The sequence below is a fragment of the Balaenoptera physalus genome (genome assembly GCF_965194825.1).
Source record: "Balaenoptera physalus genome assembly, chromosome: 8".
In the NCBI taxonomy this organism is placed as follows: domain Eukaryota; kingdom Metazoa; phylum Chordata; class Mammalia; order Artiodactyla; family Balaenopteridae; genus Balaenoptera; species Balaenoptera physalus.
Genome location: NC_138887.1, coordinates 66,865,431 through 66,880,486, shown reverse-complemented (window position 1 = coordinate 66,880,486; position 15,056 = coordinate 66,865,431). Strand labels below are relative to the sequence as shown.

The following is a 15,056-nucleotide window of genomic DNA, read 5'->3' as shown; positions in this document are numbered from 1 at the left end:
TCTATTCTCTACATCTGTGTCTTTATTCCTGTCTTGCCCTTAGGTTCTTCAGAACCTTTTTTTTTTTTTTTTTAGATTCCATATATATGTGTTAGTATACAGTATTTGTTTTTCTCTTTCTGACTTCACTCTGTATGACAGACTCTAGGTCCATCCACCTCACTACAAATAACTCAATTTCGTTTCTTTTTATGGCTGAGTAATATTCCATTGTATATATGTGCCACATCTTCTTTATCCATTCATCTGTTGGTGGACACTTAGGTTGCTTCCATGTCCTGGCTATTGTAAATAGTGCTGCAATGAACATTGTGGTACATGTCACTTTTTGAATTATGGTTTTCTCAGGGTATATGCCCCGTAGTGGGATTGCTGGGTCGTATGACTTCAGGCTATACTACAAAGGTACGATAATCAAGACAGTATGGTACTGGCACAAAAACAGAAATACAGATCAATGGAACAGGATAGAAAGCCCAGAGATAAACCCATGCACATATGGTCACCTTCTCTTTGATAAAGGAGGCAAGAATATACAATGGAGAAAAGACAGTCTCTTCAATAAATGGTGCTGGGAAAACTGGACAGCTACACGTAAAAGAATGAAATTAGAACACTCCCTAACACCATACACAAAAATAAACTCAAAATGGATTAAAGACCTAAATGTAAGGCCAGACACTATCAAACTCTTAGAGGAAACCGTAGGCAGAACACTCTATGATATAAATCACAGAAAGATCCTTTTTGACCCACCTCCTAGAGAAATGGAAATAAAAGCAAAAATAAATGAATGGGACGTAATGAAACTTAAAAGCTTTTGCACAACAAAGGAAACCATAAACAAGACGAAAAGACAATCCTCAGAATGGGAGAAAATATTTGCAAACGAAGCAACTGACAAAGGATTAATCTCCAAAATTTACAAGCAGCTGATGCAGCTCAATATCATAATTGTTTAGAACATTGGCATTTTACATTTACAAGAACTTCAAAAAAATTCAGAATAGTAAAATTCGGGTTTTAGATGAAACCAATTGCAGTATGCATATGTACTTCATATGCAGTACATACAGAATTAGTACCCAGCGTATTCTGAAATTTCATCATCAGTTGACTGAGACTTGAAGTCTAACTTGGGAGTTTCCCATCTACACAATGGTGTGCATTTTTGTTAGTTCCCATACTATACTCCAGAGTATGTATAATCTAGAATGTACTCCAACAGCTGTCACTGTCACACTGTAGTGCTTAGTTACCATTCATAGTATTTCAGAGGGGAAATATGTTTTGAGTTCTGTCCTGGACGAGTAGGGATATATGGTGGCTGGTAGAGTGGGGGATTAGGGTTAGGACTTTCTCACATTCTCCTGTTGCAGGTTGTGGAAGCAGTGTTTCCCAGCTCAGGGGCTGGAGTCCCGGTGGTAGTGGGGATTCCAGGAGGTTGGAGGTGGCAGCAGTGGAGATAGCAGGGCTGGGTGGGGATGGAGCTTGAGTACCAGGGGGTTGGGTAACAGAGATATAGGCTTTTGTGTCTGGAGTCTAGTGGGGAGGTGGGGATGATGGGAGGAGTGGGATGTGACACCGTTTTGTATGTGCAGGTTATAGTTCCTAAGTCAGGTGTGCAGGTAAGTGAAACCAAATTAAACAATTGATTTTTTACTCTTTATTTATGGATTTGTTTTTAGAAACTCCCTCCTGTTCTCAATTTGCAAGAATTAGAGGAGTACAGAGACAAATTAAAACAACAGCAAGCTGCAGTAAGTAAAAAACACATTTCTGACAAAACTGTAAATGAAACACAACAGAGAGGTGTAACGTTTGCAGGTTTTCTTGTTTAAGTAATATACTAACATTTTAAACAAATCTTATTATTTAACATGACTTTGACTCAAATGATACATTTATACATATTCAAATTTATTGTCTATTCAGTTTCCCTCACATTACCTTGATAGATGTGCTTCTAGAACTTGGAGTTCTTTCTCTGGAATCCTAAACGTGATCAAAGAATTTTGAACTTTTTTTCAGATTACTAAGTACCTTTTTAGATTACTCCTTGTCATGCATGCATGACTTTCCTACCCATAGTTTTATGATGGAGCTTTCTTATCTCAGAATAAAGGCTCCCACTTCTAGTTGAAATAGGTCCAAAGAGATTACAGGGTTAAGATTCAGAAAGTCTGAATTGCTGTCACTATTAATTGTGTGATGTTGGGCAAGTCACTTAACCTTGCTAAATCTCTTGTTTCATCTGTGAAGTAATGGGTTAGGTTGGGCAATGCATTTTCTCCAATGCTGTAAAATTCTGTGATTTTGTATTTTCCTTGTGTTAGGCTGAATTCCTTTTATAAAACTCAGACTGTACTGTAGAAGATTAAATAATGGTACTAAGTGGTCTTGTTAATTTTTTAATACTGAAAGAGCAGTAGTAATAAATTTAGCCATTTTAATTTAAGGTATGGTCTTTAATAATACATCTGACAAACAAAGGAGGATATACTTCTCTTTCTTTAGTGTTACACCCAGAGGTCTCAGTGGGTGCTTGGATCTCCCTGGGGGTAGCAGCATTGGTGTGGGGAAGGGCCTTGAGCACTAGAGGGTTGTGTGGTAAAAATATGTTGTTGTTTTTGGAGAATTAGAGTTCAGTGGATGGTGGCACCTTTTGCCTTCTGGTTTCAGCATATTTAAATATGTACTCCTCCATCTCTGTACTTTATGTGATAGTATTCTTTTGGGGATGAACCCCACCACAAGGGCCGTGTAGCACAGTGGCCTTTGGAATTTAATCAACCTGGCCTTGAATCCTGACCTTGCAACTTACTGTGGGTGAATTACTGCTATGTTTAAGATTACTCATCTGGAAAATGAAGCATGTAACCCATTTCAGTAGATTGTCATAAATACTAATTGAGATAATGTAGGAAAAGCAGTCGGTAAACTGCCTAGCACAGTGTAGACTAACAATAACTACATGGTCTATTTAAAACAGAAAAATGAAAAACCCATAACTCAAAAAAAAAAAAAAAAAGGCAGTGACCCAAATAAATAAATAAATAAACTGATAAAAAACCCCAATTTGGTAAAATTAGGTGGGTTTCTGTCTGTGTACATCTATACACATTCATATCTATACAAATCTATACAAATTCAGAGCAGATTAAGAAAACATGAAAGAATTAGCACAATCTTTGAATGTATGTGTAGTGTTTTGTTCTCAGTTGGCTTGGGGAAGGGGATACAGTTGTGTTTCTTGAGCAGCTATTCACTGAATACCATTGGTGTGCCATGCTTCATGCTGGACGTGGTACCTCTGTAGTGTAGTCCTACAGGGGCCCCTGAAATTGTGAAATAAGAGCCTCGTGTTCAAAATCATTATAATTCTAACTCGCATACATTACTGTTTTTCATGGAACTGACCAAGAAACCTTAGGTATCTTCATAGCGCTCCAGAAAACACGTTTCCAGTTTTTCAGAGTAGTGGACCAAACTGCTGTTTGTCTTCTTACGCGGGACAAAGGATTTAAAGGGTGTTCTGTTTCCCAGATAGTATTTCCATAAATTCAGTAGATTAAACATTTATTTATCTTAACAAGTCTATCTGTTTTAAAGCAAATCCTGTACCCTTAAAGATGGTTATACTTTTGTGCATGTTAGTTAAAGCAGATACTCATGTTATTAACAGTAATAATGACCACTTATTGAGTTTCTATTAAGGACCAAGTACTGTGCTACATGCTATACCTCTTGTACTAATTTCATAGCCAAAGAAATGTACGTGGCCATAGCATGCCAATATTTGCTGTAGAAGTTATCAGGAAGACCTATGGAATATTCTTGCTAAAATTTTAAATGTAAAATGTAATAGGAAGCATGAGGCTTTTTCTTTTATTTCCTTTGTTTGATTGCATGTTCTTATAGGTCTCTAAAAAAGTAGCAGATTTAATCCTTGAAAAACAGCCTGCTTATGTAAAGGTAGGATAACATTTGTTATTTTTAATAGTAAAATATTAAAAATGTTTGAGTGACTTATACTTGGAACCTGAAATATTTTAATTTATTCTTTTGTCTATAGCTTATAGCAGCATATTAACTATTTGGGTTGTGTATGTGTATGTTTTTTTCTCTCATTTGGGGAATTTACCAACCTGCAAGAAGTGGAAGAGCTTTTATATTTGATTCTAAAGTAATCTATTTGGCTTTCCTAACTTGAAGAGCCAATGAAAATTGCTTCAGTGCACTTTGTAACTCATAGATCATCAATAATGACTGCTCAGTCTACCTTTAAAATATGATAAAATTGGAACTGTCTAGCTGAATCTGCCCTTTCATCAGAAAATAAGAGACTTCAAAATCCATTGAAATATCTAACAGTGTTCAAATGAAGACATTCATTGTCAAAGCATCTTAGCAAACAGATCGTATTTGTCATATCCTTGATTACCTCGTGAAGTTCTGTTGGATAGAAACATTTAAACGGATATATTATTAGTATTTATTTACACCCGTCTAAAGAAGTTGGGTCTAGATTTCCTTACAAGCAATACTGCCTAAATATTTTGTCACATAACATTGTGAAAATCAATTGAAAGTGGTTATTTAAAATAATTTTGTGGAAAAATATACCAGCAATGTTCAAGTTCAGGTATTTTTGTTGCTACTTTGTTTTCCAAGCAGGCTTTTCTTTGAAGCCCACTAAAGTTTTTGTTAGAGTACCATACCAATAAGAAAGAAAAATAAAATGCCTCAAACAGTAACCTACGCCTAATCTTTCCACAGGAACTTGAAAGAGTTACCTCATTACAGACAGGTCTTCAGTTAGCTGCTGTTATCTGCACAAATGGGAGGAGGTATTGCATTTGATGATACTTTGTTCAAGCTGAGTAACATTTAAGAGAAACTGTGAAACTGTCATGGAAAATTGATTTTTTTTATGATGATTGCGGTTTATAGAATGCCATTCATTAACTGAACATATATAATGGTCTAAAAACTGCACTAAGAAGGTCTGTGAGAAATGTCTTTAAATCTAGCTATGGATTAAAAATATTACTGTTTTTGTGTTGCTTAAATCAGTGCTTCTCAAACTGTCTTTGGTGAAGGACCAGTTTTTTTTTTTTTTTTTTTTTTTTTAATTTCCAACTTGTTACAGACTACTGTTTTTGTAAAATGCAATAAAAACAAATTACTAGGAAAATGAATTTAAAAAAACCCAACCAAACACATACAAAATAGTCTCATTTTTTCTATTATCAGATTCATCAAGCATAAAATTGTCAACTTTTGCTCTGTGTGTTTAAAAATATTTTTTTATTATTAGATTCATCAAGCATAAAATTGTTTTGTCAACTTTTGTTCTACATGTTTTTAAATGCTTTTTCTCAATTTCTGTACTTTTCTTGTGGTAGACCAGTAACAGTTTGAAGATTGGTATCAGACTACCACCATGCTTCAAGTAATAATGCTGGTGTAGTTTGAGCCGTTGAATAAATTTGTCAAATAGTGCTCACAATCCCCAAATTTAAGAGCAATTCAGGATACTATCTCATTAATTGACTAATTGTTCTGTGTGGATAGTGTTCTTATTTTACTAGAAAAACTTAACTATTTATTTTTCACTTTTACAGACACTTGAATATTGCAAAGGAAGGTTTTACTCAAGCTAGTTTAGGCCTTCTTGCAAATCAAAGGAAACGTCAGTTGCTGATTGGACTTCTGAAATCTCTGAGAACTATAAAAACATTGGTATATACAGGTCACTTTTTAAAAATTAAGCTTAATTTTATGGTTGAAACAGATTTTACCTTTTGATTTATGTTTTTTTCAGCAAAGAACAGATGTCCGCTTAAGTGAAATGCTGGAGGTAAGTTTACAAGGCTTGGAAATTTGGTGATCCTAATAATATTAAATAGAGAATTATTGTGAAAAAAATTCAGATGTGCATTTTTCTCAAGTTGGTATATGGTATGAAGAGCATTTTTAGACATGTAAAGGAACTTGCTCTAGCGCATCTTTTTCTATTGACATGATATACTTCATTTAGAAAAAATTATTGGGGGAAATGGTCAGTTTGTAGCAATGTGGGAGTGTTAACTTCAGTATCTTTTGATTATATCTGTGCCCAAATAGCAATGAAATTATCTTTTGTGTCTAACATAAAGTAGTGATTTGAGGAGTATGTCATAGATTAGTTATGTTTGGTGTCTCATATATTAATTGATTTTCTGAGTGAGCCATCTGTTTTCTCTTTGATGCTTTCTTAGCATTGTCTGTATGCTTCCGTTATAAGATTCACCAAAGCCTAATGTATTATGTGTTTCCCCATAATACTCGAGCACCTTTGGGTAGGTACTTTGTCATCATCTCAGCATCCCCTGTGGTTTGAATTGCCTGTGTTGAATTTAGATATGAACTTAAGGAACTTTTAAAAATGATTTTCGGTATAATCACTGTATTACTTCTAAACTATTACCACTAAAACTAGGGTTTGAGAAATCCATATGAAAAATTCATTTGGCATTAAATTACTGTTTAGGAATATTTGGGGCCATTAATGAATATTTCACTTTTTTCCAAATTTATTTGTTTAAGAATATTTATGGATTTATGATAGTAGAACTGTTGAATGTTGATTACAAGTAGAATGCATACTGTTTTGGAACATTTTATATAAACATTACTGAAAGAAGAATGTTAACAGTTAAAGAACTCCTTCCCTCTGAAGCAGCTTGTACTTCTGTATAGGCTTTATCTACATGTCATGGTCTCAGAGGGCTATTACTGTGTTTTTAAGGGAACAGCATATTTTTTTCATGGATACATTTTAGGCCTGGAGGTAGTTGCTTTGTTATATTTTACTATTTATCTGTTGTTGGTATTATGATCCTTATTTGAGAGGAATTAAAATTTTCTGGGGCTGTAACTTTGGATAGAGTATGAACAGAGATTTGTCTTTTTCAGAAGGTTTAAGAAAAATGTTTCCAGCCTAATGCCTTCTGTTGTTGATTCAGGAGGAAGACTATCCAGGAGCTATTCAGCTGTGCCTGGAATGTCAGAAAGCTGCCAGCACTTTTAAACATTATAGTTGCATAAGGTAAGGTAATGTAAAATTTTTAAAGCTGACTTTATTGTCAGTTTTTATATAGGAGTTGTGTAACATACAATGTTAATAAACACTGAATATTAATATTAAGTGCTATGCTCTAGTTTAGCCTTCTTATTTGTAAATGAGCAGCACAGTAAAATTATAAATAACAATTCTTAAGGTTTGAAAGATCAGATACTTTCTAATCCTGTTTCTTGTCACCTCATTGAAACTCTTTTTTTCATATTTTTTCCAATCTTATTGATTTCATTTTCATGGAGTAGTAAGGAATAAATTCATCTGTTCATGTCTCCATTGCAACTCTTGGGAATTCTTGCTCCTTAACTCTGCCCAGCTTATAAATATTGAGAGTTCTGTTGCAGTTTGCTTTTCAGATCCAGATGGTTCAACTGTTGGCTCACCATGATAAGAATTCTTTTGGAAAATTTAAAGTGATTTCACTTTATGTAGGAGTCATCTTTGTAATATTTAAGTGATTATGTATTTAATGTATTATATCTTCTGTTTATTTATAAAATGTACAATGAAGAAAACAGCTGCTGCATCCTCTGCTCTTAGTTCTAACTTTATTAATGGATTTTGGTCTGCTTAACATGGAGGTTTTGCATTAGTTGTGACAGTACCTTGAGGAATCTCTAATCCTCAAGTGTAATTTCTGCCATTCCTCTAAAAGCATCAAAAATAAATATAAAATCTAGGGAAAATAGTGAGCTTGCCAAGGAAACCCAGTTTCAAATTAAATTTATACTTACCCTAGAATGTAGTCCCTTAGTCCCCCCTGTATGGAGAATCTGGCACTCAGTGCGCAGGATGCACTGATATTGTAGATGTTGATTGCTAGTATCTGAAAAAATAAAAGCATTATGATAGAACAAAACATTAATACAGCTTTGGATTAAATTTTTTCTTTTAATATACTCTCACATCATAGGTCTGTGCTGGGTATCGAATAACTAGGTATTTTCCCCCTAGAGATGATATTTTTTTTTCTTTAGGATTATGCATATTGAAGCGACCACTTTTTATTTGATTAGGAAGTGCATAGTTGGGTAGTACCAGTAATATTTTGATTTTATCCATTTTGACAGTGATTAACTGTCACTATTAAAAACTTGATTATGTCATTTATACTTATTAAGTTGGGTGAATAGTGAATTAGCTCTAATATGTTGAATATATTTGAAAATTTCTAGCAAGGTCTTCTGGCTCCTGAAGAAGCATAGCGCTCATTTAGTTCATTTCGTGGTGATAAATCTGTTAGAATGAGAAAAGCTATGACTCGGCTGCTATCATTTCTTTGTAATATTCCTTTTTTGTGTATTTCTTTGTCTTGTGTTGTTATAGTTACCTCTCTGAAAATTATTTTTTTTGATACGGGATACATGGGGTGTAAATGTTCAGATTTTGAAATGACCTTAATTTAGTCCATACACAATTGAAAGAAAAATTATTTTTTTCCTTAGAAAATGGAAGGCATTGCTCAGCTGTCTATTCTAGCCTTCTGTTTTGTAGGACAAAGTCAGATGCTACTTTCATTCTCATTCCACCATAAATAGTGTCTTTCCTTTAGAATTTTTAGGATTTTTTTTTTCTACTTGAAGTTATAAAATTTCACCTGTCTAGAAAAGTCCTGTGTCACTCTTTACTCCTAGATGATGAGACAAGAATGAAGTATTATTTAATGCTTAACTGCTTGAGATGCTATGTTGCTTGTTATACCAAGAGCTCTTGAAATTTATTTCTCTAGGAGTTTGTAATAACAGGCAGTTAACAGGCAGGACTGTGGGATAATATGCCAGTTAAGAGCACAGAGTGCATAAACGAAAGCCATCAGAGATGTTCAAGCTGTGAATGGCTCACTTCCCATACCCCAGCAGGAATGGGAAATACTGACATTTATAGGAGTGGGAGTAGAAGCTAGGCACCATTAGCTAAGGCAGCACTGACTATACAGTAATTCTAAATTATATTTTAATAAGGTTTTCTCACTAAAGCTTTACTTTTCAGCTTTTAAATATTGAATCATGATGATGGTGATAGTGATGACGGTATAATAATACTTAAAAAATTTTGGCCTTTACTATGTGTCAAGCGCTGTACTTGTCATTTTCCTTACTTTTTCTTATTTAGCATTAACAAAATATTCCCGGAGGTGTTGTTATTGTCCCTCTTTTATAAATGAGGATGTCGATGCTCTATAAAACAAGTGGCCAAGCCAGGATTTAAACTTAGATCTGTTGGGATGCAGAGCTTGTTTTTCTTAAACCACAACTATGCTAGACTGTCTACCAATGTGATAGCTATTATGTGTAGTGGAAGCTCATGGCTAGTAGGCCAATTTACATTGTTCTGCTCCAGTATCTGAGTTATATTCTTACTAGAGTTAATTGTATTTTTTCCTAAAACCTATTTCTGCCAGTTGTGTTTGTTACTGTATTTATGTTGTTTAAGTAAATAAACTAATGAGATGAAATAGTTCTTGAAAGTAAGTTGAATGCATTGGAAAAACAACATATTGTTAAAAATAAATTTCCTTTTGAATTTTTTGTAGATGAGACAACTCATAAAAAATAGGGGCATATAAGGTAGCGTGTGGTCTGACATTTGGATTGTTTTGCATTTGTTTTTAAGCTCCTGCTTTACTTTTGAGAAACTGAAACTTGAAATTACAGACAATTTACTAGTCATCTGGCTCATATGAGACTAAGAAATTAAAGCTCCAGTCAAATGAAAAGACAAGACCTTGGCTTGAAATCAGAAATGGGTGAATGAAGTACATTTATGCAATTTTAGTTAAAATATTCAGTACACGTAAATATTCTTGTTTTAACTTTGATCAGTTGACCAACTAAAAGGTCTTCTGCTGAACTCTAGCACAGGGTTGGCAGAGGGCCTTTGTCTTTAAAGGGCCAGATAATAAATATTTTAAGCTTTGCAGGCCATAAGGTCTCGGTTGCAACTATTCAGCTCTGCCCTTGAAGACCAAGAGCTGCCTTAGATGATATGTAGACAAATGCATATGCCTGTGTTTCAATAAAACTTTATTTAGAAACATAGCCGGTTGGCTAGATTTGGTTCTTGAGCCTGACATCTGCTCTGGAATTACAATTCGTAAAGTTTGGAGATGTTGTGAACATTTTTAGTGTCCTTAGTAATTGACTCTAGGCTTTTTCTGTGGTGAATGATTGTGTTCTGGGTTAGGTCAGGGATTTCTGAACAGTGTGTGGGCAGAGATCTGGGTAGATCCAAAGTGATCTTCAGAGTTCTTTTACAGTTTGTTCATGGTTTGAAGGATCATGTGGACACTTCAAACAACTCAGAGTTGTTTGTTTAGCTTCAAAGTGTTTGAAAATCACGTTTTCTGTGAGGTTTGTTGATAAACTCAGCAGCAGTGAGTAGACTGAAATCATTGGAATAGACCTTTGATCTAAACAGACTGGAGTTTCCAGGGGCCATGGACATACAGTATAAACTTGGAAGAATAAATTTTACTTACACGTATTTCAGAAGTTTTAGCACTCTACTGAACCATATATAAAGATGTGGTAATTGGGTAACTGGTGTTCAGCATATAATGGAATCTTGAAACTTTAGAGCTAGAAGCAACCTTTTAGATCCAGCCCACTTTTGCATAGGAAGCTGATGCCCAGAGTTATTAAGAGACTTGTCTTAAATCACATGGCTTAATAACAGAACAGGGAAGGATCATTAAGAGGCTAATTACTTTCACACTATCTTGTCTTTCAGCAAGTCAAATTTGTACAAAATTTTGATTTATATGCAACTTTCTAAGATGCATTTTGCAAGTGTGTGTCCAGATCAGTTATTTAAAAGAAAACTTTTAATTATTTATGGATGTGTTACTTTAATATTTTCTATAGTGATTATAAAAATGCCCCCCCAAATTGTTTGATTCATTCCATTCACTTGCAGATAGCCTTTAATGGTTTTTAGCCTTTTATCTTACAACTGGTAACTTTTTTGACTGTAATGTAGCTTTTATTTATCCAAATGTTTATGAATAGGTCCTTTTTACATACTTTGATTAATTGACTGAAATAACTGGAATTCAGGTTTCTAAAAGATGGCTAAGGGTTTCTTTAAAGGCTGTACATTTAATATGTCCACTCGTTAATCACATTTTTACATATCTATCTTTAATTAGTAGCAAACTGTTATCAAACTACAGTTGTAGATTTTGAAAACCTTTTTTTTTTTTTTAATATTTATTTATGGCTGTGTTGGGTTTTCGTTTCTGTGGGAGGGCTTTCTCTAGTTGCGGCAAGCAGGGGCCACTCTTCATCGCGGTGCGCGGGCCTCTCACTGTCGCGGCCTCTCTTGTTGCGGAACACAAGCTCCAGACGCGCAGGCTCAGTAGTTGTGGCTCACGGGCCTAGTTGCTCCGCGGCATGTGGGATCCTTCCAGACCAGGGCTCGAACCCGTGTCCCCTGCATTGGCAGGCAGATTCTCAACCGCTGCGCCACCAAGGAAGCCCTGAAAACATTTTTAATAAGACCAAAATGTTTGATTTATAAATTTTATATTTAAAATTTTCTTCATACTATTTACATTGCCATGTTTGCATTAACTCTTAATATATAGGCTATAAAATCATTTTAACCATAAATAATAGAAATAAAAACGTCTAGATTTATTTATAAAGTTTATAGAGTTTATAGGGCTATAAACTCTAAAGCCCATTTTTTTTCAGTTGAGAAGCTGAAAAAATCATTACTCTCACCTATGAATTAGTTTAGATATATCCCTTTTTTCTCCAAACTCACAATATTCCCTGAAAGAATATGTTTACCAGTTCTGATGTTTATTATTCTGGGTGTTCTTGCCTCTCCATATCTGTGTCTCTAGCTTCAGTCTTAGGTGAACTTCTGAGCCCTGTGTGATAGAGGAGTGGAACCAGCTTCCACTCTGCTTATCTCTTTTTCTTTCACTAAGGCACCTGTAGACCCAGAGTCTAGTCTGACTCTTTTTCTTCTAAAACATTCTCCTTTTTTTTTCTCTCTGTAGTTTTTTGTTTTTTGTTTTTTAATTGAAGTAGAAAATGGGGGCTGAAAGAATGATGGTAAAATTTTGTCATTTTATGTTTAAATTGCAAATTTGACTTTGCAGATATTTATTACCTGCTCTGAGTCAGGCAGTGAGTTTAGTTAGTCCTGGGGCATCACTGGGGAATAAGCCACAGTCTGCTCTGACAGATAGTCACAGATATTTCTTTACTATAATTCAGGGTGCTGTAAACAGAGCATTGTGAAACTTAAGGGAACAGTCAGCAGAGGAAGACTTCTGAGAAAAGATGACATTTGGAAGATAGATGGACATTTGGGCCCAAGTGAGAAAAGGAGAATGTACTTTATAGTTATTGTGAACATTATATGCAAGAACAGAGGGTGTGAAAGTCTGGGGTTTGTTTGGGGAGTTGCACATAGTCCATATGACTAAAATACAGTTGACCCTTGAACAATGTAGGGGTGAAGGGCGCTAACCCTCAGCTCAGTCGAAAATCCATGTATAACTTATATAGTTATAAATTATACTCTGAATCTGTGATTCTGCTTCCGAGGATTCAACCAACTGAGGATTATGTAGTGCTGTAGTATTTACTATTGAAAAATGCCGCTTATAAGTCGACCAGCGCAGTTCCAATCCCTGTTGTTCAAGGGTCAACTGTATAGGCACTGAAAAGTGAATGGGAAGTTAATTTTTCATGTCAATTGTTAAGTCTTATGTGCCATGCTAATTTGGGGCTTTAACCTTGGTTTAATGGGGAGCCATCAAACATTTTAAAGCAGTGGATTAATGTGATTTTTATTTCTGCTTTACTTAGGAACTGCAAACTCAGATGTCTTTAGGGACCAGGCAGGTAACATATATGTGAAGCTGCCAGATGGCAGCAGGAAATGCTCAGCTCCACAGGACTGTCAGGCCTTGCCTAAAGCCTTTCACATACAAGCTATTTGAAAATGATGCATCTGCCAAATCAAACAGAATGTTGACCAAATCCAGTCTGGAGTTAGACCCCTGCTCAGAGCTATCCCTGAAAGCTTTTTGGAGTTTGTTGTACAATGTTTGGTATGCAGGTCGATGGTGTTTGTCAAATAAATGGATGTATGAGTTGAAGGGTGGGATGTGTGTGTTGTCTGCAGAGATTCATTAGGAGGTTATTAAGTGATAATACTTGATTTAGAACACAAACTTGATAAAGGAGAAGCATAGGTGGATATGAGAAATACTGAAATGGTAGAATCATCAGGGTCTGATTACCAGTTATATATGAAGAGAGAGAAGAATTAAAGATGACTCTGGAATTTCCAGCTTGGATTGAATGGGTGGTAGTCATATGAATCAAAAGAGAGAGAACATGGGAGAAGGAACAACTCTGGGAGTTGATACTGATTTTTCTTTTTTTTTAAATTGGGTGGAATGAGAAATTATTTAATTCTAAGTGCTAAGGTGCTATCATGGCTATCCTTTTACAGGTATCATTTTGGAGCCTTTAGCTCTCATTCCTTTTTTTTTTTTTTAATCCATTCATTTATTCTTTTTCAGACAGAAATTCTCAGAATCATTTTTTTAAGGAAAATCTCACTCCCGCCTACAAGTATTTCCTTAACGTATACTTATGTCTGTGGCTATTTTTCAGGCATAAATCCTGGTTAGAGACCCTAATTTTTAAAATAAGGTATTAATCCTACACTGTTGATTGTCAAATCCTGAAGATTTGTTCATTCTCAGTGTTTACTAGAGAATATAATCTTCAATTCTCAACCTTAATCAAAAGCATGCTTATGATAAATAATATTTGTAGAAAATGGTCTAATTCCTTTACGTGTTTGGATGTTTATCTTTGAGACCATCAGAAACTGGGTACTTGTATTATTATTGGTTTTACTTTTCTGACAAATTGCTTTGCATTGGTATCTCTCTCTCTCTCTCTCTCTGTCAAACCACTTTGGTGTTATATCCTCAGTTTGCATTAAAAGGCTCTATAAGAAGCAAAGACAAGGAGTCCATGAATCCATATGGTATATTCTGTAAGGCTGTTACCAAGGGTGTTGTTCCTTAGGAGATAAAATATTGCTATCCTCTTTATCAAGACTGGCAAAATTTTCTCTCTCACTTAATGCCAACAAAAGTGATTTGTTTTCTCTTTGTTTTGTTTTTTCTCTTGAGTTACTGGTGTATTTTGATATTCTGGGCACTGAATTGTGTACTCTGGGCTTCCCTATTTGTTTTGGCTGCTAGGACTTTGAGAGTCACGTATATAATCAGATGACAGTTGTAAAAAACCTTGTATAATTTTGGTGTATTAAACTACATCTTCCACTTGTTCTTACTGTTTTATTTTAGTTTTGCCTTAACCTCTTTTGTTAAAAATGTTTTCTCTAAAATTGTATTTATTTTGTTAGATACCACAGATCTTTTTTAATATTGGGATATTATAATTCAAATAATATTAGTTTTTTAAAAAAACTGACCTAGGGAGAATTAAAGGGGAAAAAAATCAGATAAAATCACATATCCTAAGTGTATAACTCAATATATTTTTACAAAGTGAACATAATTGTGTAATTACCTCCCAGAAACAGAACTAGAACATTTCTAGTACCCCAGAAACTTCCTTCATGCCCCATTCCAGTCCTTATTTTCCCAAGGTAACCAGTGTTCTGGCTTCTGTCACTAACGTTAGTTTTGCCTGTTTTGAACTTTAAAAAGTGCATACTGTATGATTCCATTTATACAAACTGACTTCTTTTTGTCCAGTATTATGTTTTTGAGAATCAGGTAGTATATTTTCATTGCTATAGTATTTCATCATAAATATATCTCACTTTACCCATTTAATTGTTCACAGACAATTGAGTTGCTTCATTTTGCCTATTACAAATAATGCTGCAAGGATTGTATATGCACTTATGAAAGATACATATCTAG

The 15,056-nt window shown here is 34.7% G+C and overlaps 1 protein-coding gene across 3 annotated transcripts in view; it reads left to right on the top strand.

Annotated features, from left to right (window-relative positions):
- Nucleotides 1–15,056, top strand: part of VPS50 (VPS50 subunit of EARP/GARPII complex) — a 128,016-nt gene that overhangs the window by 21,031 nt on the left and 91,929 nt on the right. For 2 of the 3 annotated variants that reach the window (XR_014266392.1, XM_082471734.1), the window contains exons 4-9: nucleotides 1,689–1,760; nucleotides 3,922–3,975; nucleotides 4,780–4,850; nucleotides 5,628–5,745; nucleotides 5,828–5,863; nucleotides 7,011–7,093. Coding sequence is in view for 2 of the 3 variants with exons in the window: in XM_082471734.1 (XP_082327860.1) it covers nucleotides 1,689–1,760; nucleotides 3,922–3,975; nucleotides 4,780–4,850; nucleotides 5,628–5,745; nucleotides 5,828–5,863; nucleotides 7,011–7,093 (434 nt within the window). In the remaining variant the exon portion in view is untranslated. The remainder of the gene's footprint in view (nucleotides 1–1,688; nucleotides 1,761–3,921; nucleotides 3,976–4,779; nucleotides 4,851–5,627; nucleotides 5,746–5,827; nucleotides 5,864–7,010; nucleotides 7,094–15,056) is intronic. The other variant, XM_082471735.1, reaches the window with a different exon arrangement.